The sequence below is a fragment of the Dendrobates tinctorius genome, unplaced genomic scaffold (genome assembly GCF_039654945.1).
Source record: "Dendrobates tinctorius isolate UK_male_01 unplaced genomic scaffold, ASM3965494v1 ptg000243l, whole genome shotgun sequence".
NCBI lineage: Eukaryota > Metazoa > Chordata > Amphibia > Anura > Dendrobatidae > Dendrobates > Dendrobates tinctorius.
The window spans coordinates 6,816,673-6,844,203 of record NW_027361910.1 but is presented as its reverse complement, the minus strand read 5'-3'; the positions used below and the strand labels follow the sequence as shown (position 1 = coordinate 6,844,203).

Below are 27,531 nucleotides of genomic sequence, written 5' to 3'. Positions count from 1 at the left end.
CATAAACAGGCAGTGCTGCGGAGGATTAGACGGGGCCTGGTCAGACGGTTTGGTATCCAGCGGTCCACTAGGCAGATTCGGAAGAAGTTGGCTGATCTGCGATACCGATCAAGCAACCGCATCGCCAGCGTCCGGGCCCAGATGGTCTCCCATAGTGGTGAGTGCACATAGTACCTGCACAGCCCCGTATAGTCCCTGAAAAGTCCCTGCAAAAGCCAGCACAGACCCACATAGTACCTGCACAGCCCCATATAGTCCCTGAAAAGTCCCTGCAAAGGCCAGCACAGACACGCATAATACCTGCACAGCCCCATATAGTCCCTGCAAAGGCCAGCACAGACACGCAGAGTCCCTGAAAAGTCCCTGCAAAGGCCAGCACAGACCCGCATAGTACCTGCACAGCCCCGTATAGTCCGTGAAAAGTCCCTGCAAAGGCCAGCACAGACCCGCATAGTCCCTGAAAAGTCCCTGCAAAGGCCAGCACAGACAAGCATAATACCTGCACAGCCCCGTATAGTCCCTGAAAAGTCCCTGCAAAGGTCAGCACAGACATGCATAGTCCCTGAAAAGTCCCTGCAAAGGCCACCATAGACACGCATAATACCTGCACAGCCCCGTATAGTCCCTGCAAAGGCCAGCACAGACACGCAGAGTCCCTGAAAAGTCCCTGCAAAGGCCAGCACAGACCCGCATATACCTGCAAAGGCCAGCACAGACCCGCATAGTCCCTGCAAAGGTCAGCACAGACACGCATAGTCCCTGAAATTCGCTGCAAAGGCCAGCACAGACACGCATAGTCCCTGAAAAGTCCCTGCAAAGGCCAGCACAGACACGCATAATACCTGCACGGCCCCATATAGTCCCTGCAAAGGCCAGCACAGACACGCAGAGTCCCTGAAAAGTCCCTGCAAAGGCCAGCACAGACCCGCATAGTACCTGCACAGCCCCGTATAGTCCGTGAAAAGTCCCTGCAAAGGCCAGCACAGACACGCATAATACCTGCACAGCCCCGTATAGTCCCTGAAAAGTCCCTGCAAAGGTCAGCACAGACATGCATAGTCCCTGAAAAGTCCCTGCAAAGGCCACCATAGACACGCATAATACCTGCACAGCCCCGTATAGTCCCTGCAAAGGCCAGCACAGACACGCAGAGTCCCTGAAAAGTCCCTGCAAAGGCCAGCACAGACCCGCATATACCTGCACAGCCCCGTATAGTCCCTGAAAAGTCCCTGCAAAGGCCAGCACAGACCCACATAGTACCTGCACAGCCCCGTATAGTCCGTGAAAAGTCCCTGCAAAGGCCAGCACAGACATGCATAATACCTGCACAGCCCCGTATAGTCCCTGAAAAGTCCCTGCAAAGGTCAGCACAGACATGCATAGTCCCTGAAAAGTCCCTGCAAAGGCCACCATAGACACGCATAATACCTGCACAGCCCCGTATAGCCCCTGCAAAGGCCAGCACAGACACGCAGAGTCCCTGAAAAGTCCCTGCAAAGGCCAGCACAGACCTGCATATACCTGCACAGCCCCGTATAGTCCCTGAAAAGTTCCTGCAAAGGCCAGCACAGACCCGCATAGTCCCTGAAAAGTCCCTGCAAAGGCCAGCACAGACACGCATAATACCTGCACAGCCCCTTATAGTCCCTGAAAAGTCCCTGCAAAGGCCAGCACAGACATGCATAGTCCCTGAAAAGTCCCTGCAAAGGCCACCATAGACACGCATAATACCTGCACAGCCCCGTATAGTCCCTGCAAAGGCCAGCACAGACCCGCATAGCACCTGCAAAGGACAGCACAGATGCGCATAGTACCTGCACAGTCCCGTGTTTATATTGATTATGTATTTACTATGTTTGGTAATAAGGTTTATTTAATCATGCATGCACCTGCAGACCCGACAAACAATGATGAGTCTCGTGAAGACCCAACGGCCCAGCAGGAGTCGCCGGAGGCCCAACATGACTAGGATGATGCGCGAGGATCCGGGTGGAACATCAGCCCATCATCCACTGAAGAACAGGAGGGACCTGGAAACCGTAAGTGATTACTAACAAACAAGTCCCTTTGAATTTGTTGCATGAACAGAATTTAAGTTTGACCATTTCCCCCTCTAGGAATCCCAAGTATTGAAGAGCTCCTGGGGTCATTCAGGAGAATGACCCAAGCTGTGGAGCAACATTCACAATTGTTGTTAAGCGCAGTGGATTCCCAACAGTGGGGCAACAGACCCTAATTTTTTTTTTTGTTATTTTTGATAATAATATTGTAGGTAATAAAAAAACTTTTATGCTATTTCCCCTGTAGTTGTGTATTCTCTTTTTAATAAATAAACATCATCGCTCACAAGCATAGCTATGCATCGGTATAGATGCCCCCCATCTCATTACCCTGACTTGTTGGCATGATAATAACAATATGCAGAATTAAAGAAAGAAGACAGCAACTTTTAATCAAAAAGCAACAAAATTTGTTTTGAAATCCAACAAGAAATCTAACAAAAACATAGTATAATTAAATATTTTATTGACAAATACTTAAAAAAATGAAAAATAAAACTTATAAACATAAAAAAAAAAAATAGCTACAAATCTTCATACTGGTTGTCTGCATTGGAAAATCCTCGCCTGAGCGGAGAACAGAGTTGGGAAAGGAAAGAAGAAAACACAGGGTACTGGGGGGGTGAAGGGCTGGTTTTGTGGTGGCCCAATCCTCCGCACTGGTGTGCTCCGTAGTGGCTAAGGCATTTGGATCCATGATTGCGGACAACAAGGGTCACGGTCGATCCCACTTTTTACGGTCGACGTTTCATCCAGTTTACCATCTGCCGCTAGACTTAAAGTTTCAAAAATGACCCTTTCGGCGTGGCTCCGTTGTCTTGCATCCAGCTTACCAAGTCTATCCGCTGCAAAGTTGGCAAAGCTGTCTATGCCGGTGTTGGCCTGATGAAGTAAAATTTGATTTGCCAAGCACACAAGATCTGGTGATGACGCCAAGGTACCCTTTCATTTACGGGAATTTGGTTGCCGCCAAGATAAAGTTGAGGGAGCAGGGTCTTGACTTGACCCCTCACAAGCCTCCTCCATACTCCGTTCACTATCTGTGATGTTATCACTTCCTTGTGTCACCTGATCTTGCTGCCGGTGCTGTGGGAACAAAGTAAAAAAAAAAGGTTAAGCAAAACGTGAAAAATATTTAACAACATTCAGTGCCACACCCAAAAAAAAGACCAGCATGGGTAAATGTGCACTGGAGAGAAATGTAAAGAGAGGCATTAGCTGTACAGGATATGAAATGTGATTCTACGCTATGAGAACTGAGTGCGGTGAAAATAGTAAAGGTGTATACTTATCTGAACTAGAAGAGATAACTTTAGTAAACTGCAGAATTAAGTGGGTAAAACCATAGTTACGATTTTCAATTCAACCATGGCATGTAAATACAAAGTAAAAATGCTATTTCCAGGGGAACAAAGAAGGTACTTACATCTCCAACTGGGGAGTCTGGATCATTCAGGATCTCAGGGTCTTGTTCCATGTTTGGCCGCATCGAAGAAACTGTTTTCCGAGGAAGCTCCAGGTCACGGGTGAAGCCAAGCAAGTCAAGGTACCACAACGAGGGCACGTAAACCTCATCTGTGCCAGCACCAGACTTCCTTGACTTCTCCACCTAGTTGAGCTCCTTCTTGTACACGGTGCGTAGACCCTGGATCTTCTTCCGAACAAGGTTTTCATCCACCTTCTCGGTGGGGTTATGCCGCTTAAAGAGGAGAATCATTTTCTCATATGCCTCCCTTTTTTTTATTCTATTGCTGTAGTCGGCCGATTTAATCTGCCAAAGGCAGGGCAGAGACCGATACAGCTCAATCAGCTCACGTACAAATTCCTCACTATTGTAAGACATCTGTAGAAAAACAAATGAATAATAGCATACAGTGAGCATTGTAAAAAGTAAATAATAAACAAACAAAAAAAAAATTTGAAATGGAATACTGTTTGGTGGGTGTGTGCACTCGATACACCCTAAAATGGCCGCCCATTCAAGAGCCTATGTACACAGCTAGAAGTCAAGCCCTCAACCAACTCTCTCCCTCCCTCTAGAGCAATGATAGGACCGAATTTTAAGAATACTATAAATGAAGTAAAATGGCAACGCATTTGAGACCCCAAACTATACCTACCGTGAACACAGAGTATAGGTGTACCGTTGAATAGAGTTTAAATAGTAGATGAGACAATGTGGAGTCACAGCCGGTGAACGCTACTAGGATCTGCAAACTAGGACGCACCCGGTCAGGAACAAAGAACTGAAGCGCTATTATGTTACCTTCTTTTAAAAGCAAGGCCACCAATCAGGACGCGGTAGCGACCACCAATCGGAGCAGAAGGCGGCGTGAAAAAGGGAACGCAAATCCACACCTTTGTCTCTCTTCTGAGTCGATAACGAGGTTCTTGGGTAGGTGTCAAACATGACCATACATGCTACGCAGCGGGACCTCAGCAACCAAAAAAATGTCCAGAGCTTTCGAGCACGATCAGCGATACTCGGCAGGGGGGCCGGTCACTGATACGTGTCACACAAAGCGATATCGCTGGTGGGATCGCTGTTGCGTCACAAAACTTGTGACTCAGCAGCGATCTCGCTTAGTGTGACGGGGCCTTAAGTGTCACTTCCAAGCAGAAAACTGGCATATACAGGTGCAAATTAAGAGTAGCCATCTCTATACATATCAAGCAAATAAAGTTGCACTCTGTAGTGCTATAGCATGTAAATCATGAAATATATATAAAATTTGAATTGCGCTACTGCACTTGACAATAAGGAGAAGTGGAGATGATTTGCACATAATTGGCAGATTTGGCAGGATCCTGCCTACCCATAAATCCAGGCTTCAGCTTAGGAGAGAATTCACATTAGATAGGTTCCCAGCAACCAGAGATCGCCTTGTTTTTGGCTGCTGGGCATGAATTGGCCAAATTATGTGATTCATAACAACATGCCTAAAAAGCATTGCCTAGTAAAGTGTTGCCCATGCCCTATAGACCTGGACTGAGATGCCTTGTAGAAAGACCGTGAGTTTATCACTGAGGTGGTACCAGATGGAGGACCTTTGCATGGAAGTTTGGTGCAGCCCACCTACCATCTATCTATTGTGGGTAAGTCATAGGGTAGAGGAAAGCACCATAGTGACTCATGTTGGCATAATCATTTTGGCACATCCCTTTGTCATAGATGGAAACTCCTGTAGAAAGAAAGCCTAATTCTGCTTTGCGTGTTAGATGTGACGTTTTGGGGGGATAATTTTACCCACAGACTCCAATTGCAACATGAACACCAAAGACAACAACTGTAACAGTTAATTTAGACTTTTGAATTGCAGGAAAAAAATCCATTTTAATATTGTTTTCTCAGACTGAAAATCCAGGACTGCCCTAGGAAACTCATGGTCATTACTTCAATCAATAAGTCATAAATTACTTCTGAACACAACAATTATTACATACGCAACTTCCTTTTAATAAAAAGAAAAGACTCCTTATCTATATTATGCTATAAAGCTGCAGTAAGAATTAGTTTTTCTATCGCCTGGTAGATTGGGAGACTCTGATAAATGTTATTCTTCTGGAAAATTCTGATAAAATATATTAATTGAAAACTGATGCAAAAACATCCTACATTTATTTAAAAAAACAGTGCCTTCTTTATGTCCTCCATCTGAACTGTTGGGTAAGTAAAGTCTTCCTCTCAAAATCTTGTTTCCCTTTAGTCCAGACTATAATAATAATATACAGCTCTACTCACCATACGGGGCAGATTTACTTATCCAAATGCATCAGATTTTTGTCTTAATTTACTCCAATAAAAACTGTGTAACATACATTGAAACTCATTTTGCATGTGATTTGGACACTTTTACTGTCTTGCTGATCAAGGTGGAAAGGTCTAGTGGAAAGGGGATGTGATGTGCCTGGCTATGTGTGCATGACTTAAAACTAAGTTTACTTATAGGAGGAGTAACCTAATAGGTGGAGCAAATGTATCAAACTGTGTAAGCCACTTTAACATAATTGGCACGATACAGTACACTTGCAAGCTCTGCTGGAGTGTTCAGTAGACTTCTTGACAGAGGCGGACATACAATTGTGCTCAAAAGTTTACATACCCTGGTAGAATTTTTGCTTTCTTGGCCTTTTTTTCAGAGAATGCAGTAGTTTGACAATAAGTGGCTTCACCCAACCACTAACCATGAATGGAGAAAAAGGTCTGGTGTTATCATTCATATTCTCTGAAAAAAGACCAAAAAAGCAAAAATTCTGCCGGGGTATGTAAACTTGTAAATGATTGGTGCAGCCTGTGCAGTCATACAGGGGCCCGAGAGGTTAGGGAACCCACTACCATCTCCAAAGCAACAAGCTGCTTCTCTCATAGACAGAACTATTGGACTGCAAAAGGTCCATATACTGTTTTTGCAAAGGGCGCCATTTCTGTCTGTGTCACTGTTGGTGGAATAAGTGGAAACCACCTGGGCTACTGGAAGAGTCAGCAAATGGGAACATTTTCTCATTCAGGAAAGTGGAGAACAGGTCAATAGTAAGGCACGGAAGGAGCTTGGCTTCAGAAAAGTGGAGTGTAGTTATGGCCTAAAAAGATGCTAAAAAGATATTGCAAATATAAACAATTACTTTATTTTCTTCATAATTTTATGAGAAATATTCTTCTACACACAGAAGACATATTGTCTGGTGAGTCCATTACAGGGGTTATATGTTAATTCTGGAAAGTGTGAGCTGGATCATTTTATTTAATTGAGCGTTATCTAGGTTAGACAACCCATTTCCATCCACACCTGTAGGGAAGAACTATCCCTACCAGTGTCTCCAACCAGCAAAACGTGAGTTTTCCAGATCTTGTGGAGACCTGGCAAAGCAGACAGATGAGAATTATCTACATACAGAAGGGATCATCTACAGGAGGGCTGCTACTGCCCAGAATTGTTTCTTCTCCCTTCTTCACACTTGAGTTGTATGCCATCACATAGATGATTGTGTTAATATAATTGAACATAGTAACGCCAAATTTACTGAATTACTTCTCAGCGCGGGTGTCAGGGGGTTTTATTTGTAGTAAAAATTTGAATGTATTAGGGATTCGTAGAAACCATTACTTAATGTAATGTCATTATCAGGATACCTTTCCTTACAAGCAGAAGTCTATGTCCTGGTGATATTTTCCAGACTATTATCTTATGGTTCTCTCTTGAAGTGAAGCATTACAGTTAATAACATTATTTTCCTGGGTTTGCTATTCACACACTTTCCTAAACTTTCCCAAACTTTCTGAAGTTGCAGCTCCACTTTTATTTCCTGCTCCTGTACTTAATGCAGCTTTTAAACTGTTTTTTTTTATATATATACTTTTAGACTTGTGTAGAATGGAGTGACACAGTACAATATAATTCTAGAAAGAGCAGTTAATCTGCCTGTTTTCTAGTTACTATTGTCTCCGTGAGGCTGGTGTTAGGACCCAGAACACAGCCTGTAATGTGAGGTTATAAATAGTGTTGTGGAATAGGACAAAGTTTGAGGAGTGAACGTGACATCACTGAGGGCTTCTCCCCACCCTGGACTTGGTGGGATGGAGGTGAATACACATTGTCAGGATCTGGACTCACATTCTTCTGTGGTGACAGGGTGATCAGTTCATGTACTGAGAACTAAGGGCTGAGTTCTTCTGGATTTACCTGCAGTCATTCATGCTGGGATCTCTCTGCCCATCAGAGACGTGAGAAGTGGAGACTTTTATCACAGCTGAGTGAGAAATGTCCCAGTCTGAGGTCCCTGCATCTCCAAGGGGCCAATGACTCCTTAGTGAAATCACTTAGACCAGTCCACAAAGTCACATCTGGGGGGACATTAGTTCTGAAGACCTGTCATCTGAGTTGTTACAAGGACTCAGTCATGGGGAGCTATCTGCACTTATTCCCTTGGATTGCTTTTCTGGTGTTGAGACCACGTGGAAATCAGGTAAATATTTGGATCTACAACCTATATCAGATAGGGTATGCTGTGACTTGTAGTGCTATCAAGGTAAAAACCACAGGTTGAATATTTTTGATCAATGAGTTTACTGAATTTATTCTCTGCTTTCTCTTTCCTCATCCTTTTAAGTTCACATATAATTATTGTCATCTTTATATCATTTTCTTTGTTATCACCCTGGTGAAAACTTTCACCTGTCCAACATTTAGTAATTAGAACACTTTTAACATTTGATGATTTGATGATTAATAGAGATAATTGAAACCTGAACTAAAGTGCTATCATGGCATAGATGGGTTCCATATTTTTGGTGTGAAAAGCTGACAAAATGTAATATAATAATGGAATATTTCTTGAAATGATTGTCTAGTAATGGTATAATAATAAACTAATAATACAAGTGTCAAGTTTCCAGCTCCAGGATCCTGGGGAACCCACTACAGTCTCATGTAGAAACAGAAGATTTGTCCGCAGATGATGATCCATCTACTCTGCCCTTGTATTATTTCCTTTTTAGTTATATTTTAGTATAGATTTAAGTTTATTTCACATGTAAATTCACTGACTAGATTTTTCATTTACTATTCCTTTTCGAAAAACACTATTTTCTGACATTGCTTCCCCCAGCTACATGGCATGGTGCTTGCTCTATGATGACTCCATGGGGCACAGTATTGTCTTACATCCATGTTGCCAGTCCTTATGAACTTGTAAGAATATCCTTCTTCGAACCAATTTTATACAGAGGCGCACAGAGATAGTGATGAGATCTGCACAGATGAGATGAGCACATCCCCCATTCAGGTTCCGAGTACAGAGTGCGATTTCCAGACCAGCTGTAAGTCTCATTCATGACCCAAACTCAAGAGTCTTACAGGCATAGCAGAATATGACGTTGTTGAATATGTGTTAGGAGAGGTGAGGCTGGTCTGGACATCACGGTCTGTTCTTGGACAATGAATATTGGCCTAGGGGTCTTAGAATCATCAAATTTGGCAAAACCATGCTTTGTCTCAGTTGTACAATGAATGCTTGGCAGTATCTCTGGAAGGATATGCTCAGGAGGCCCTCAATGACATCTGCTGCAAACATTCTTCTGAACATGGCGCATTCTTACGCACAGTTAATGCACAGTTGGCTTGTAGCGTCACCACTTTGCACTCCTTCCTAACAAATTACTTAACTAATTAGCAGCAGAATAGGATATACTCAACCAATATACCCAGCTTCGCTTCTTTCCTAGCTGGGACATAACTGCACCTCTAGGAAGGTAGCAATCATGTCTGCCTGCAATGTCCTTCTCTTCAGCAGCAGGGTCCATGTCATCTGGTCAGCACCAAGAGGAAGTCTGCAAGCTATTTTTGTGATTGTGTTTCAATAAGTGGTTCCCAACCCTAAGATGAATGACCTGTTGACAGGATCAGCAATGCAAATATAAAGCATTAACTCTTCTAATAGCCCATCATTACCTGAGCGTTAATGATCCGGAAACGTATTTTATAATACACCCCACTGTGCTCCAGGATTGGGTTAACCCCTTCAATGTCAATATAAAATAATATGCTCTTCTCACATTGACATATTTTAGTTCCTCTTTTGACCGGTGTACTTTATTAGCAGCTTGGTACAACAGACATTAATGAGACTGGTGATGTCACTGTAAAAGGGAACAAACGTCCTAGTGTGATACGAAGGAGGTTAGGGTTATTATAAACCATCAGGTGTAGAAGAGTCCAGAATATGGTTTCGTTCCGCGGGAATCTAAGCTAGGTTCAGTGCAGGCACAGGAGATCTTTGTGTTGTAGATGTAACCTAAAATATGGCTGCTTATATCCATGTAAAACCTGCAGTTTCAATCTAATATAAATATTCATTTATATTAATTCAGATAATTGAACTCTTAATATTTTGCAATCAGTTGAAACTTTGTCTTCAGACGCACCTTGATCATAGTAATAGAATCCTTAAGTTTTACATAACTAAAATACGACACCCATTAACATCTGTGGGGCCATACGGTACCTTTCATGTCCCGTTTTTATATGAAAATATAAAAAATGTTTGTATCCACAAGGCACACAGCATACAGTACCTATAGATGATGTGAGCTGCTGTATGCTTTGTCTATGTGGTCCACAAGGTGCTTAAAGAGAGGTACAACTTCAGTGCATTTACATCAGTAGAAAGTTGGCAAATGAGCTTCCATAGAAATGCTCAATGCCGATTGTCTGCCTTTCGGAAGACTAAAATAACAATAAGCACAATAGGGTTTTATCTGATGCAATGGTACTCACCTGGTATGGTAGTGTGACAACCACCACTAGTAGGCGTAAGGCTGCTGCAGACCCACAAATCGACCAAAAATTGGAAAGAAAGAGTTAATTCTGCGTCACCAGTGGATCAAGGATGTGAGACAATTGGTATCCAGAAATGCGGTTTATTTGTCAACGCATTTCGAAGTTCAAAACTTCTTCATCAGGACAAACCTTGCCCTTATTATTCACCTAACCAAAGCACAAAATGGGTGATCAGATCCTTTGTGCTGGCAAAAAAGAAATCATTATAGCTAGCACATCATCTCATGTAAACAGGGAATGTGCTACAGATAACCCGATTGAAACAAAACGATTGTTTTTGTGATCGTTCTGCTGTCATCTGTACCCATCTTCACGTGCTGATCGAGTTGTGTTTTGGCGATTAGACTCATTAATGGTGTATTGATGGACTGAAATTGGCAAACCTAAATGCATCATTACGCTCCGCAGTAAAATCTGTTACAGGGTAACTTGCTATGGGACGGGGGTCTTAGACCCTCTGAGTCAATAGGGCTTGGGTGCAACTGTTACCTCTGTTCTTTCTATAGTCACAATCCTACACATGAACTATTAGATTACATTCACTGTGTTTTTCTGCTCCACTGTTCGGTTATAGTGAAGGGTGTTATATGAAATCTTATTCACACTGTGCTGGTAAGAAACCTGTGTTTTTGGGTGCACTGCAGTTTATTTAAATCCTATTTTGTTCTATTATTTGCTGCATTGTGGCCCCATTGCTGAGGTTTTAGTTATTAAGTGTTAGTAAACGAAAGCATTGAAAACAACAAGTGAAAAGCTAGTATGGTGGATTTTACACATGGAAGTGTGACTTGGATTTCTATAGACACATTTCTAGCAAAAATGTTCTTAGAGGTTTTTTTGACAATTGTAGCATATTTTGCTACAGTTTTTTTAAAAAAAGGAATGGGAAGCATAAATTAATGGATTTCCTTTTTCAGTTGTTGGATCCACTATCTTCTATCTAAATTATTTGGCAAATGTGCAATGGTGTTTTTAAAAAAATCTTGCTTGTGAAACCATCAAAATAGTGTTTTTTACATAATTGTGACAGATGCTGACTAGTGATGGGCGAACCCTTGGAAGTTCGGGTCGGGCAGGTTTGGCTGAACAGTTAAAAAAAAGTTTGATTTGGGTATCAGTACAGTACCTGAACCTGAACCTAGACTCCATTCACATGAATGGGGAGCCTGAACATCCAGTGTTTGCCATGCTGTCTTGTGCATGACAGTGCAGTAAATACTGCCTCTGATCGACGGTAAGATTAATACCCCCGAGCAGAGATCTGCGGTTCCCATGCTGCCAGATGACAGCATGAGCCCTCAGCTGTGACCTGAGGTAAATTGACATAGGTTCCCCTGTATTTTTGAAAACCAGCCAGACAAAACTGCAATCCTCAGCTGTCAGCTGTAGCAAGGCTGGTTATTAAGAATAGAGGGGTCCCCACATCGTTTTTGTAAATAATTTAAATAAATAATTAAAAAAAACAGCAAGGGTCCCCTCATTTTTGACAACCAGCCAAGTTAAAGCAGACAGCTGGGGGCTGGTATTCTCAGGCTGGTAAGAGGCCAAGGTGCTGTACATGAGAAGGCGTTACATACAAAGTAAATGAGAAGGTGTTACATACAGTAAATAAATTTACAATGACAGACTGGTACAGAGGGGAGAGGACCCTGTCCTTGTGGACTTATAAACGCTTATTATTATTATTTATTATTATAGCGCCATTTATTCCATGGCGCTTTACATGTAAGGAGGGGTATACATAATAAATACAAGTACAGTAATCTCAAACAATACAAGTCACGACTGGTACAGGATGAGAGAGGACCCTGCCCGCGAGGGCTCACAATCTACAAGTTCTGGTGCTTTGCCCAGCTCTTCCCACCCTGTGGCGGTGGCAAATGGGATTCATATTTGTGGGGTTGATGTCACCTTTGCCTGGCTAGTTTTGCGTGGCAAGTTAGCAAAAACAAAGGGGAACACACGCCATTTTTAAAATTTATTTACTTCTAGCACCGGCGTTGGCTGATAAGTACACCCATCAGCGGCACCTTCTCGTGAAGGTATCAGTAACAGCAGGCTTACACTGATGTAACTAGTAGTCCCATCAGCCGACACCTGTGACCAAAGGTAAACTTTTTACCTCCGGTCACAGCTGCAGGCTCACGCAGTGGTAATTCTGTTAGCGCTGATCAGAGAGGGATCACTTACCTCTTCAGACGATCCCCTATGGTGCTGCGTACCTCTCCTTCTGGCCGGGTACCTTCTAAATTAAGCAGGAAGTGTGATGACATCATAATGCCACCTGCATCATACAGAAATAAATGGCCATTAAAACATTATTATGTTACTGTCCTTGCTAATTCTACCGGTGAACCTATGATCTCAGAGTGATCCAATACCTAGTCAATGAGCTGTAACCCACCTGCACTTCTCCCATACTAAGGAGGCAATGCTTCCTCTTCTAGGAGCTTTGGAGAGCGCTCAGTTCGTACTAGAGTGTGTAACCATGCCAGTACAGACTGAGCGCTTTCCAAAGCCCCGAAAAGAAAAGAAGAAGCATTGCCTCCATAATTGGAAGATAGAGTCTAAAAAAGCCCCAATGGACAGTGTGAAATTTGCAAGATTCCTTTTTTTATTTTCATAAAGATTGTTACATGCAAAAAAAAAACATTGCCAAAATGTTATAGAAATACATTTAATGCTAAAACTGATTTAAGCGATATATCATTTTCTGATAACACATTCCCTTTAAAGGTTTCTTAGGTGCCATCAGTAGTTTCAAAACAGGAATATAAATGTGGCACAAGCCACTTTTCTTGAAGCATCTTTTCGCATGCTTTTTTTGATGGTTTTGTTGCTGGTATTTTTTTTCTTAATTAATTCCACATGGAAGCTGCCAGAAGAATATACCAATCACTTGTTTCAATTGTTTAACAGCTTCGGAATTTTGTAGCGGTTATATAGTCACTTTTGGACATTTTTTAGCGCTATTTGAGGTTGCAGGTGGAATCTACCTGAAAAAAGTTGTGTGCATTTATAGCCTTATGGATTATATACAAAACTTTAAACCAAAACCAGAATTCCTTGTAATATCACTTATTTGTCTAGTTAAACAACTGCAAGAAGCATCAAGTCCAACGCCTGGCCCGACCCATAAGATGCAGGTCAAATAAAATTAACCCCTGATATTCAGAATGAATGTCCTTATTAAATTTCAGTTGTTTGTTACAAATCCTATGGGGTTGAAGGCTTCCACATTTATTCTGTTCATTGAACTTTTCAGCCTCTGAAAACCCATTTTCCTCTCACACTTAACAAAAAAATTCCAGCTGTAATATGCAGAAATTAATCACAGGAAAAAGAGCAAGAGGAAGTTTAAGAAGTGGCTATCGAGCCCTGATATATCGCAGTTTCCCCGGAAGAATCATGTTATTCTCAACAGAGTATTCTTTACAAAATGAGTCTTGCTGATGAGTATATATGACTCTGTGGCCATGACATCATTTCACCTATTTGCTACCAAAATTATATTCCTGCATTATGATTAAATATATATATAGATGGTGTCATTAAATTTGTATTTCTTAGGCTAGGTTCACATTAGCGTTTCTGTGCGCAGCGTATCATCTGCATGCGCATACAAAAATGCATGCAAACGCATGCTTATGCAGCTTTGCTTATCTGCATCATCTTACGCATGATGCAAAAAAAAGCTCCATGAGCATGTGTTTGTATGCGTTTTTGCATGCGTTTGCGTTGTTTATGCACAAGCGTTCAATATTTCCAATGCTTTTCCAGTAGAATTTCATTGACACCAGACTCACAATGGGAATGTCTCATGGCATTTCTATATATAGACACACTGCACAGATGAAATCCTTATCTTTTGCTGCTGTATCAAGCTGCAAGATGGATCTTAGCATGGAGCGCTTCATTCTTAATCTTGATTTGTCATTGAAAATGGCTGTTGCCTTTGCTGTGACTTGTGAAGAAGAAAGAAGAAGAGAAAGATGGAGAAGATGTCGTTGTCGCTATTGGCAACACCCCATCTTAGAAATCTGAGAAAGCCGTGGAGCCTACCACTCGTTGTACACAGAGCTGCGAGAAAACCTGGAGAAGTTTTTCGAGTACACCAGAAAGTCAGAACAGAGCTTCCATGACTTGCTGTTATGTGTCCGAGGATCTATCACCAGGCAGGACACACAGCTACGTTGAGCAATTCCTGTTCAGGAACGTCTGTTGGTGTCCCTGAGGTACGCAATTTTGAAAAAGAAACACCTGTTGTTAATATGATTGTTCTAAAATCCATGTACTGATTTTTTTTCCCATTTTCTGTTCGGCAGATTCCTGGCTACCGGAGAGATCTTATCATCTCTACATTTTCAATTCCGGATTGGAGTGTCCAAGTTTTCTGGGATTGTTGGAGACACCTGCCATGCTTTATGTGATGTTCTGCATGAAGAATTCCTCCCCCAGCCCACAACTGAACTCTGGCTGGAAAATGCTGCAAAATTCCAGGATATTTGTAATTTTCCAAACTGTTTGGGAGCTGTGGATGCAAGGACATTCAGATTATGAAACCTGCTGGAAGTGGATTTGAGTATTTCAATTGCAAAAGATACTTTTCGATTGTTCTCATGGTGATTGCAGATGCTGACTGTCAATTTATCGCCATGGATGTTGGCTCATTTGGATGAGGAAATGACTCACAGACTTTCAAAAACTCTGACATGGGCCAACGTTTGTATGGGAATAATTTCAATTTTCCACAGCCATGACCTCTTCCGAACACTGAAGGACCGCCAATGACGTTTGTTGTGGTTGGGGATGAGGCATTTCAAAAGTGTACCAACCTCATAAAAACGTACTCAAGTGGGGACTTGAATCACATCGATTTGCAACTATCGGCTGACAAGGGCACTAAGAACTGTGGAGTGTGCCTTTGGATTGCTGGTATCTAATAAATGGAACATTTTGGGAACAGTCATCATCAATCTAAAAATTGAGACAATGAATGAAGTTGTGAAAGCGTGTGTTGTTCTGCACAATTACATCCTGGTGACAGAGCGACACCACTTAGAACTTGAGGAACCTGTTACTACCACATTGCAGGATTACCAAGATCACCCTCTGAGGACTACAATGTAAATTGGCCAAATGAGGGATAAATTTGCTGCCTACTTTGTTTCGGACATTGGACGTGTGGCATGGCAAGCTGAAATGGTTTAATCCGCTAATAAGTAAAATGTACCTGTAATGTTTGCTGACTTTAATACTAACACCTTCACTGTAACTTTAATACTAAATACCTTTACTATAACACCCGTTAATACTTCACTCAACAATATACACATGTTTAAATAAAGAGATAAAGAAAACACAAGGAGACAGGAATTGTGAAATAAAAGAATTTTTATTAACAAAAATAAAAATAATATTTAATTTAACACTTCCTGGACCTGCTCATTCTGAAGTACGCATGCATATCAAACACATGCGTACGCATGTCCTTGCGTACCAATGCGTTCCCATAGACAGTAATGCGTTGTTTTGATGCACTCATCTGCATACGCATGACTATGCATAATTGACGCCTGAAAAAATGCAACATGTTGCGTTCACCGGACACCGCTGCACACCGCGAAACGACGCATGTGTACGCAAGTCCCTGCGTACACAATGCGGATCATACGCTGCACACAGATACGCTAATGTCAAACCATCCTTACCCAGTTGGTAGAAGGCTTCCTGGAAAAGCTGCACTTACTGTGTGACTATTAATAACTATTATTGAATCTTTTGCCCTTTATATTATATGATTAATGTCAACATTGATGTCTTCTGTCTATTACAGGTTCATGGGAATTACACAAAGCCGCAAGTCCATCCAGGTGAGCACTTTTTGGAAATTTTGTATCTATTTTGTATCTACGTTAAGAGATATACAGTAATGTGCAAACGTTTTAGACAGGTGAGGAATAAATGCTGCACAGTTAGAAATGCCTTCAAAAATAGAAGTGTTAATGGTTTAGCTATATCAATGAACAAAATGCAAAATGGATGAACAAAAGAGAACTCGAATTTCATTAAATATTTGGTGTGACCACCCTTTGCCTTAAAAACAGCATCTACTCTTCTAGGTACACTTGCACAGGATTGTCAGGATTACTGGTGTCCTGATCAGGGCTGCCACGAGGAATTTCAGGGCCCCATACTGGCAAAATTTTCGGGCCCCCTTGGCACTCCGCCCAGGCTCTACCCCAGTTCCACCTCCACCTCAGCTCTGCCTCCTCCCCTCAAACCATCCACAGTTCCACCACCCATTCTTGGAAAAACTCCACTTCTGCACCACGTCTGCACCAATCACACATTAACAGTTGCCATTGAACACCATATCACATACATAGCCATCAGCTTTTGATTTGGCCAAAAGATTTTTTAAGGCGCCACCACGACAAGGTACCGTATATACTCGAGTATAAGTCGACCCGAGTATAAGTCGACCCCCCTCATTTTGCCACAAAAAACTGGGAAAACTTATTGACTCGTGTATAAGTCGAGGTTGCACAGTGAGTGGCCTCAGTTACCTGCATAGTATGTGGCCCCAGTTATGATGCACAGTGAGTGGCCCCAGTTATGATGCACAGTGAGTGGCCCCAGTTATCTGCACAGTGAGTGGCCCCAGTTATGATGCACAGTGTGTGGCCCCAGTTATGATGCACCGTGAGTGGCCCCAGTTATGATGCACAGTGATTGGCCCCAGTTATGACGCACAGTGAGTGGCCCCAGTTATGATACACAGTGAGTGGCCCCAGTTATGATGCACAGTGTGTGGCCCCAGTTATGATGCACAGTGTGTGGCCCCAGTTATGATGCACAGTGTGTGGCCCCAGTTATGATGCACAGTGTGTGGCCCCAGTTATGATGCACAGTGAGTGGCCCCAGTTATGATGCACAGTGAGTGGCCCCAGTTATGATGCACAGTGTGTGGCCCCAGTTATGATGCACAGTGTGTGGCCCCATCATGTTGCTGCTGCCGCTGCCTCTCTTACAGAAAAACCCAAAAACCTGTATACTCCCCTCAGTCGCTGCCCCCTGCTCATCGGCGTTGCGCTCTGCAGTGACTGTGCAGGCAGAGAGCGATAGCGCTCTCTGACCTGAATGTCACTGCAGAGGACGCAAGACAGCAGAGTGCAGGGACAGGTGAATATGCCTCCCAACCCCCCCTTCATGCTCACCGGGTCCTGGCGCTTGTCTCTGCAGCTCCTCTGCTTGTTCCATGTTGTCGGCGCTGCTCTCTTCCTGGTTCAGCGGTCACGTGGTACCCGCTCATTAAATATGCGCATATTTAATGAGCGGGTTCCATTTGACAGCTGAAGCAGGAAGAGAGCAGCGCCGACAACATGGAACAAGCAGTGGAGCTGCAGAGAAGGGTGAGTATGATCTGACACCCCAGCTCCCCCTCCCCCGCCGATCCCCCCCGGTATATGACTCGTGTATAAGTCGAGAGGGGGACTTTCAGCCCAAAAAAATGGGCTGAAAATCTCGACTTATACACGAGCATATACGGTAAACTTTTTTGGCCGGGCCCTACTCTACTCTAACCTATTAAACATTTCTTAAAATATCAATACTCTTTTAAGGTATATTTTTCTTTATTTTTCTTTAAGGGAATGTGCCACATACATTTTTTTAATGACCAATAATACAACATACAAGGGACAAGTACCATCACACCATGGCTGGACCACATATTACCTCAATGTAGTGTCCTAATAATACATACAAGGAACAAATACCACCACACCATGACCAGATCACATATTACTACTACATACAAAGAACAAATACTGTCACACCATGACCAGACCACAGATTATCACCACATAGTGACCCAATAAGACCACATACAGGGGACAAATACCCCCGGACAGTGACCAGGCACATATTACACCACATAGTGATCAAATTATACCACATACAAGGAACAAATACTGTAACACCATGATCAGACTACATATTACCACGTCATAGTGACCGAATAATACCACATAAAGGGAGAAATACCACTACACCATGACCAGATCACATATTACCACCACATAGTGGCCTAATAATTCCACATACAGAGACAAATACCGCCACACCTTCCCCTGGCAAAGCCATACCTGTTATGGTGGTACGTGTGGGGCCACCCTTCTGGGCTCCCATTCCCGGTTCTGTCTATTACATCTTCTTGCACGGATGACCCTATTTTGGTAACCCTTTTTCTGCCATTATGCTCTACACACTTGGGGATGTTTATTGTGGAGTTACACTCTGCCCACTCCTTTGGGCCATGACTTGTTTCTAAATATTTATACATGTCACGTATACCAGTCCTGTGTGACACGACCCGCAGGTCGGTAACTGAAACAACAAGACAAAAGGGCAACACCGGGGAGACAGTTACAATGGTGGGCACTGCAATAGGGAACGGGGACGTGGAGACCTCCTGCACTCCCCTGAGGCAGTGTCCCTGAACACTCCTAACATTCCCTGTACAGGCTCTTCACCTGTCGCCCAGCAGGATACCTGAATTCCTCACTAGTCTTGCACCTATCCTTTACTAGAGAACTGGTTAGTGCGGACACTGGTCCCACCGCTGCACTAATACACACAAAGAAAAATACATCAAGTGGGGAAAACAACAAAACACTTATCTTTCTCTGCTGCAGTCACCGGGCAGCAGAGTTCATCACCGGATTAGCTTTCAGCAGTGGCTCGACACCTCAGAGCCAGATTCTACCTTCACCATCTTTCTCTGCTGCAAACTCCGGGCAGCAGAGTTCAGCACCAGATCAGCTTTCAACACTGGCTAAACACCTCAGAGCCAGCTGCTAACTTCACCGTGGTTGGAATCCACCAAGGACCTGCTATAACCAAAACCAGCTGATACACCAGGTGACCTTATATAGCAAAGGAGGAGTGGTCACCATCAGCAGAGAAACCAAAGACATGTAATAACCCCAGTGACCACTGGGTGCAAAAGGTAAAGCAAAGAAAGCTATCAGACATGTAATAACACCTGTGGCCACTGGGGCAAAAACCCATATTAAAACCCCAAAGGCCTGAAAGGAAAAAAAAGGTTTAAATGAGGGAATCCAGAACCAGACACATATCCAAGAATTGGACTGTGACAATACACTGGGCTTTGATATTTTATTTTGTCCCAATGTAGTTTTTTATATCCATGTCATATTTTTGACGTTCATTTCAGCCCTTCAGTTGTGTCCATATAGGGTCCTGATTTATGGTCTTGGCTCAAATTTATTAATTATTGAGAGCCATAAATCTGTGTATTATATGCACAGTCCTTGAGGCTTTCTCAAGGACTGTCGGTGCCATTTTTACATCAACAACATCCACCATCTGCAATTCTGTCACGGCAGACAACAAAACACAAGTCCTAAATTCAAAACCACAAGTCTCAGGGTTGCTATCAGCCGACAGCTTTATTTCTTCTAGTTCTGGCAGCAAATTTCAAGTTCACACTCACGATCAGCCACCATGTCAAACAGTCCCAGGGTTGCAAGGCTGTTCAGGTCCATCCTGCCGCACTACGCCAAGTGTAGCAAGTGCAACCGGGGGGGGGGGGTAGTTGTAGTCGAATTACTTAAAGGTGCAGTACGCAGAGTCCACTGAGCAAATGGTCAGCAGTATCTCCGGCCCCTTGTACATAAATAGATGGGACCGACACAGCTTTTCCTCACAAGTTACCTTCTCATCCTCTGGGTCACTGTTGTCCAGGCAATGAGAGTTCAAGACTGCAACTGTTTTCCAACAGGGAAATAACTTTTAACGAATGAGGATGATAGGCAGACAAAACGACAAGTTCAACACTGGCTTCCTGCTCTCTCCCTGACACTTGCTATGGCCGTACCCACAACGGCCACAGTAGCCGAAGTTCGCAGAAGTCCACTCGCTAGGATCTGGACGCTTAAAACCCCTTCAGCGCGGGCCCTTCCAGAGTCCTAGGGCCCGTGTTGTGGTCCTTCAGTCGTTTTAAGTCCTTGAGTCCTTCTTTAGGTCCTTTAGTTCTTCTTTAGGTCCTTGAGTCCTCCTTTAGATCCTTGAGTCTGGGGCAACAGATCTCTCCCATCCAGGAATCTGGCAGTGCCCCATCTCTTACTGCACGTCTGCTCAGGGCTAACGTACCCGACCTTTCTGATTCGGGACAACAGCTTCATCCTGACTTTCTGCTGCTGACCAAGCCCACCAACTTTACTTACTTTTTGTAACTCTATGTACATGACAATATATCTAGGAACATTACCATAGGGAACATTAGGACCAGGTAAACACAGCACAATCAAGGCAGAAAACACATATGTGACATTACAGTATAAAACACATATAACATACAGGTACATAACATATGTACATAAAAGTGGTGGTCACATGGAAAGAGGAGAGGGCGCAACAGAGGGGGCCTGCAACATCCTTACATATACACAGAAGCTCTGTACATAGATATACAGTGTATAGTGTCATGCATCAAAACATATCTGTTGTGGCCCATTTGCCACAGACAAGAAGAGACTCCAACAAAAACATGACATAAAATTATACAAAGTTTATTGAAACAATTAAAAGCCTATATAGAAAGGGTAATAAAAATGCCCCCGGAAGAAGCGAAACGGCACCCGTCGGGCAGGAGGATCACACAGCTCAGCTACATCCACCTCGGCCAGCGTCAACAATACCAGCTAACCCATCTTTTTACCCAGGTAATAAACTCTGTTAGGGGGACCTTTATGCCTCAATTACCGGGCTATTAGGATGTCTTGGCCCATGACTTTATAGTTTTTGCTGCTATCAATAGAATCGCCACAGCTTAGGACACAATATATCTGCACATTTTTGCACATTTGTTTTCCTGCAGTGAGCCTATCTATTCTGATTTTTACCTTGACTTCCCTATTGGATTCATAACATGCTTCATGTGACTTTCTAATGAGTGATAGTCTGGATGTATCTTATATAATTGTGACCTTTTGATAGAGCTATTATCAGTTAAAGAATTAATTTACTATGCTGTGCCTGGCTTAAGCTGTGTTTTTTCCTCCTTGTTTTTTGAGGCCTTAGCCCTGTCTATTTTTAGTATCCTTTCTATTTAGGCTTTTAATTGTTTCAATAAACTTTGTATAACTTTATCTCATTTTTTTTTTGGAGTCTCTTCTTGTCTGGTGGCAGATGGGCCACAACAGATATTTTTTGATGCATTGTTCTAGAAGTGTCTATCAGTAATTATCATGATTGGACTTTAATGAAATTAGTGTATAGTGTCAGAAAACAGGTAATACAGTGATCATCAGTGACATTATACATAGGAGCTCTGCTTATACTACATAGTGTATAGTGCCAGTATACAGTACAGGTAACACACTGACTCACCAGTGAAATTATATATAGGACCTCAGTATATAGTGTGTGTATAGCGTAAGTGTACAGGTAACACCCTGACTCACCAGTGACATCTCTAGTTGAAGATATTCTTCTTTGCTTTTCTTCTTCATCCAGTGTAGACTGTCATCAACTCTTCCAGGGAGGACTTGTCTCTGCAGAAAATAACACAGTTATCTAGAGCACGTTCCCCAACTTCTACACTCTGCCAGATGAAGAAAAAAAGTGACAGTGTTGCCCTGCACAGTAACAGGACCACCTCCCCCCAACTGAAAGCAGCATCCTCAAAAATAAAATATATCACATCAATAAAAATATTCCTTAATTAGCCCCTACAGTAATAATGTCCCACATCCTGGCACCTTTCTGTAATAACGTATCTTATCCTGGCCCTCATGTGTCTCATTCCTGGCCTCCATGTGTCTCCATCCTGCTCCATTATGGCCTCCCATCATGGACCCATATCCTCCCAACCTGCCCCCCATATGTCTCCATTCTGCCCTCCCATATGTCCTCTCATCCTGGCTCCATATGTCTCCATTCTCCCCCATATATGTCTCTATTCTGTCCCCCTATGTGTCTCCATCCTGGCCCCATATGTTTCAATCCTGTCCCACCTCATGTGTCTCCATGATGCCCCCATATATGTCTCCATCCTGTCCACATATATTTCAACTAATCCTGGCCCCATATGTCTCCATCCTTTCCCCCCCATATATCTCCATCCTGTCCCAATATATGTCCTCTCATTCTGGACCCATATGTCTCCATCCTGCCTCCCATATGTCTCCATCCTCCCCCATATATGTCCTCTCTTCCCGGTCACATATGTCTCCATCATGCAACTCCCCATATGAAAAGCCCCCATATATGTCCCCTCATTCTTGCCCCATATGTCTCCATCCTGCTCCATATATGTCTCCATTCTGCCCCCCACATATGTCTCCATCCTGCCCCAATATATGTCTCCATCCTACCCCTATATATGTCCTCTCATCCTGCCCACCATATGTCTCCATCCTGCCCCCATATAGCTCCTCTCACCCTGCCCCCCCATATGTCTCCACATATTGACGATTTCAGTAAAAAAAGTTTCTCCTTATCTGGTCGGGGGCCAGCCACGTCCTCTTCCTCAACCATTTGAGCCACGGACGTGCTGGCGCATGACATACGCCGCCGACGTGCTCATTGATGTCATCTGCTGGCCTCTGATTGGCTGGTGGCTCCTATTGTAGTGCAGAAAGCAGTCCTGCATGGCAAGAGATTTCAACTGAATGTGTGTCCGAGGACACACGTTCACTTATTAGTGAGAACAAGAAGTCCTGGAAATGATGATATATCCCCCATAAAGCCCTAATCTCAAAATCTAAATCCTGGGAATGCATGAGGAGACAGAAGGATTTGAGTAAGCCTACATTCACAGAAGATCTTTGGGTAGTTATCAAAGATGTTTGAAAGAACCTCCCTAACAAATTAATTCAGTGTACAAGAGTAAGGCCGGGGTCACGCTAGCCGACGCAAAATACGGTCCGTATTTTACATGCGTAATACGGAGAAATGTCCCCTAAATAGTGCTCCGTATGTCCTCCGTAATCAAGGTATGGTCGTGTATTTTGCGCATGTAAGCATCCGTATGCTGAGATTTTCTCACAGACTTGCAAAATGGACATATAATGGATCCCTATGACAGGTTTTCAAACACAAACAAAAGAATAGATGTAGACACATAGAATGCACACATATATATATATATATATATACACTCACTGGCCACTTTATTAGGTACACCATGCTAGTAACGGGTTGGACCCCCTTTTGCCTTCAGAACTGCCTCAATTCTTCGTGGCAGAGATTCAACAAGGTGCTGGAAGCATTCCTCAGAGATTTTGGACCATATTGACATGATGGCATCACACAGTTGGCGCAGATTTGTCGGCTGCACATCCCTGATGCGAATCTCCCGTTCCACCACATCCCAAAGATGCTCTATTGGATTGAGATCTGGTGACTGAGGAGGCCATTTGAGTACAGTGAACTCATTGTCATGTTCAAGAAACCAATCTGAGATGATTCGAGCTTTATGACATGGCGCATTATCCTGCTGAAAGTAGCCATCAGATGTTGGGTACATTGTGGTCATAAAGGGATGGACATGGTCAGCAACAATACTCAGGTAGACTGTGGCGTTGCAACGATGCTCAATTGGTACCAAGGGGCCCAAAGAGTGCCAAGAAAAAATTCCCCACACCATGACACCACCACCACCAGCCTGAACCGTTGATACAAGGCAGGATGGATCCATGCTTTCATGTTGTTTACGCCAAATTCTGACCCTACCATCCGAATGTCGCAGCAGAAATCGAGACTCATCAGACCAGGCAACGTTTTTCCAATCTTCTACTGTCCAATTTCGATGAGCTTGTGCAAATTGTAGCCTCAGTTTCCTGTTCTTAGCTGAGAGGAGTGGTACCCGGTGTGGTCTTCTGCTGCTGTAGCCCATCTGCCTCAAAGTTCGACGCACTGTGCGTTCAGAGATGCTCTTCTGCCTACCTTGGTTGTAACGGGTGGCAATTTGAGTCACTGTTGCCTTTCTATCAGCTCGAACCAGTCTGCCCATTCTTCTCTGACCTCTGGCATCAACAAGGCATTTCCGGCCACAGAACTGCCGCTCACTGGATTTTTTTTCTTTTTCGGACCATTCTCTGTAAACCCTAGAGATGGTTGTGCGTGAAAATCCCAGTAGATCAGCAGTTTCTGAAATACTCAGACCAGCCCTTCTGGCACCAACAATCATGCCACGTTCAAAGGCACTCAAATCACCTTTCTTCCCCATACTGATGCTCGGTTTGAACTGCAGGAGATTGTCTTGACCATGTCTACATGCCTAAATGCACTGAGTTGCCGCCATGTGATTGGCTGATTAGAAATTAAGTCTTAACACACAGTTGGACAGGTGTACCTAATAAAGTGGCCAGTGAGTGTATATATATATATATATATACATATATATATATATATACAGTGGGGCAAAAAAGTATTTAGTCAGTCAGCAATAGTGCAAGTTCCACCACTTAAAAAGATGAGAGGCGTCTGTAATTTACATCATAGGTAGACCTCAACTATGGGAGACAAACTGAGAAAAAAAAAATTCCAGAAAATCACATTGTCTGTTTTTTTTTCATTTTATTTGCATATTATGGTGGAAAATAAGTATTTGGTCAGAAACAAGCAATCAAGATTTCTGGCTCTCACAGACCTGTAACTTCTTCTTTAAGAGTCTCCTCTTTCCTCCACTCATTACCTGTAGTAATGGCACCTGTTTAAACTTGTTATCAGTATAAAAAGACACCTGTGCACACCCTCAAACAGTCTGACTCCAAACTCCACTATGGTGAAGACCAAAGAGCTGTCAAAGGACACCAGAAACAAAATTGTAGCCCTGCACCAGGCTGGGAAGACTGAATCTGCAATAGCCAACCAGCTTGGAGTGAAGAAATCAACTGTGGGAGCAATAATTAAAAATGGAAGACATACAAGACCACTGATAATCTCCCTCGATCTGGTGCTCCACGCAAAATCCCACCCCGTGGGGTCAGAATGATCACAAGAACGGTGAGCAAAAATCCCAGAACCACGCGGGGGGACCTAGTGAATGAACTGCAGAGAGCTGGGACCAATGTAACAAGGCCTACCATAAGTAACACACTACGCCACCATGGACTCAGATCCTGCAGTGCCAGACGTGTCCCACTGCTTAAGCCTGTACATGTCCGGGCCCGTCTGAAGTTTGCTAGAGAGCATATGGATGATCCAGAGGAGTTTTGGGAGAATGTCCTATGGTCTGATGAAACCAAACTGGAACTGTTTGGTAGAAACACAACTTGTCGTGTTTGGAGGAAAAAGAATACTGAGTTGCATCCATCAAACACCATACCTACTGTAAAGCATGGTGGTGGAAACATCATGCTTTGGGGCTGTTTCTCTGCAAAGGGGCCAGGACGACTGATCCAGGTACATGAAAGAATGAATGGGGCCATGTATCGTGAGATTTTGAGTGCAAACCTCCTTCCATCAGCAAGGGCATTGAAGATGAAACGTGGCTGGGTCTTTCAACATGACAATGATCCAAAGCACACCGCCAGGGCAACGAAGGAGTGGCTTCGTAAGAAGCATTTCAAGGTCCTGGAGTGGCCTAGCCAGTCTCCAGATCTCAACCCTATAGAAAACCTTTGGAGGGAGTTGAAAGTCCGTGTTGCCAAACGAAAAGCCAAAAACATCACTGCTCTAGAGGAGATCTGCATGGAGGAATGGGCCAACATACCAACAACAGTGTGTGGCAACCTTGTGAAGACTTACAGAAAACGTTTGACCTCTGTCATTGCCAACAAAGGATATATCACAAAGTATTGAGATGAAATTTTGTTTCTGACCAAATACTTATTTTCCACCATAATATGCAAATAAAATGAAAAAAAAACAGACAATGTGATTTTCTGGATTTTTTTTTCTCAGTTTGTCTCCCATAGTTGAGGTCTACCTATGATGTAAATTACAGACGCCTCTCATCTTTTTAAGTGGTGGAACTTGCACTATTGCTGACTGACTAAATACTTTTTTGCCCCACTGTATATTGTGAGGTAGCGCTGTCATTCAAGTAGGGGATGCTCGCTCAGCAGCCACAAGATCAGATCCGGCACAGATTTTCCATAAACTAATAACAGTCCATGCGGTTTATTTAGTAGCATAAACCCACAGAAGCAATATAAACTTCATATACAGCATAGCGTCCATTATAGCTTCACACTGTTAGCAATGTCCAATACACAGGCTCTTCAGCCTCAGCATTATCGCACCCACGTCAGGGACACTCATGGTTCCTTCACCATCATGTGGCAGACGTCCATTCCCTCCAGGGAATTCTCAGGCACTTGCAGCCGTTAACACAGCGTTCCCTTGCTGTCAGAAGGCAGCCCCATCTCAGCGGGACCTTCCACACTGGACCAATCGGGTCCCAGCATTCACCCCATGTGACCTACCCTGGCCACATTATATGGTTCATAGCCACGCCCACCGGGTCACATGACTCTGACCTCATCACAGGTCCTTCAAACATTTACACACTCTTTACAACAGTGCTCTTTAAACACACCCCCTGGGTGGGTTTGTAGGTAACTGGCCCGCCCATCTCCCTAGTTACCTGGAGACTTCTCCCTGTCACATTAAAGCAGCACCTCAGCAGTATCACTGCTGATCAACACATAAGTCTCCATCTCAAAGCCACCCACGTTGAGATACATAATGGCCATTCAGTATTTTGCCATTCTTCCTTTCTCCTGGGACATCCACACAGTGCCCCCTAGCGAACACAGTGGTTACTACACCATAATATATATATATGTTATAGAGACACACACATATATATATATTTATATTTCATATAGTTCTACAGTGCCTTGCGAAAGTATTCGGCCCCCTGGAACTTTTCAACCTCTTCCCACATATCATGATTCAAACATAAAGATACCAAATGTAAATTTTTGGTGAAGAATCAACAACAAGTGGGACACAATTGTGAAATTGAATTAAATTTATTGGTTATTTTAATTTTTGTGGAAATTCAAAAACTGAAAAGTGGGACGTGCAATATTATTCGTCCCCTTTAACTTAATACTTTGTTGCGCCACCTTTTGCTGCGATTACAGCTGCAA

At 43.2% G+C, this 27,531-nt stretch overlaps 1 protein-coding gene across 2 annotated transcripts in view; it reads left to right on the top strand.

The window, feature by feature from the left end:
- The first annotated feature begins 7,620 nt into the window (after positions 1 to 7,620).
- The window catches only part of ADGRD1 (adhesion G protein-coupled receptor D1), a 1,079,490-nt gene continuing 1,059,579 nt past the window's right edge, over positions 7,621 to 27,531 (top strand). For both annotated transcript variants that reach the window (XM_073557041.1, XM_073557040.1), the window contains exons 1-2: positions 7,621 to 8,024; positions 16,233 to 16,269. In XM_073557041.1, the coding sequence (XP_073413142.1) occupies positions 7,959 to 8,024; positions 16,233 to 16,269 (103 nt within the window). In that variant the 5' untranslated portion in view covers positions 7,621 to 7,958. The remainder of the gene's footprint in view (positions 8,025 to 16,232; positions 16,270 to 27,531) is intronic.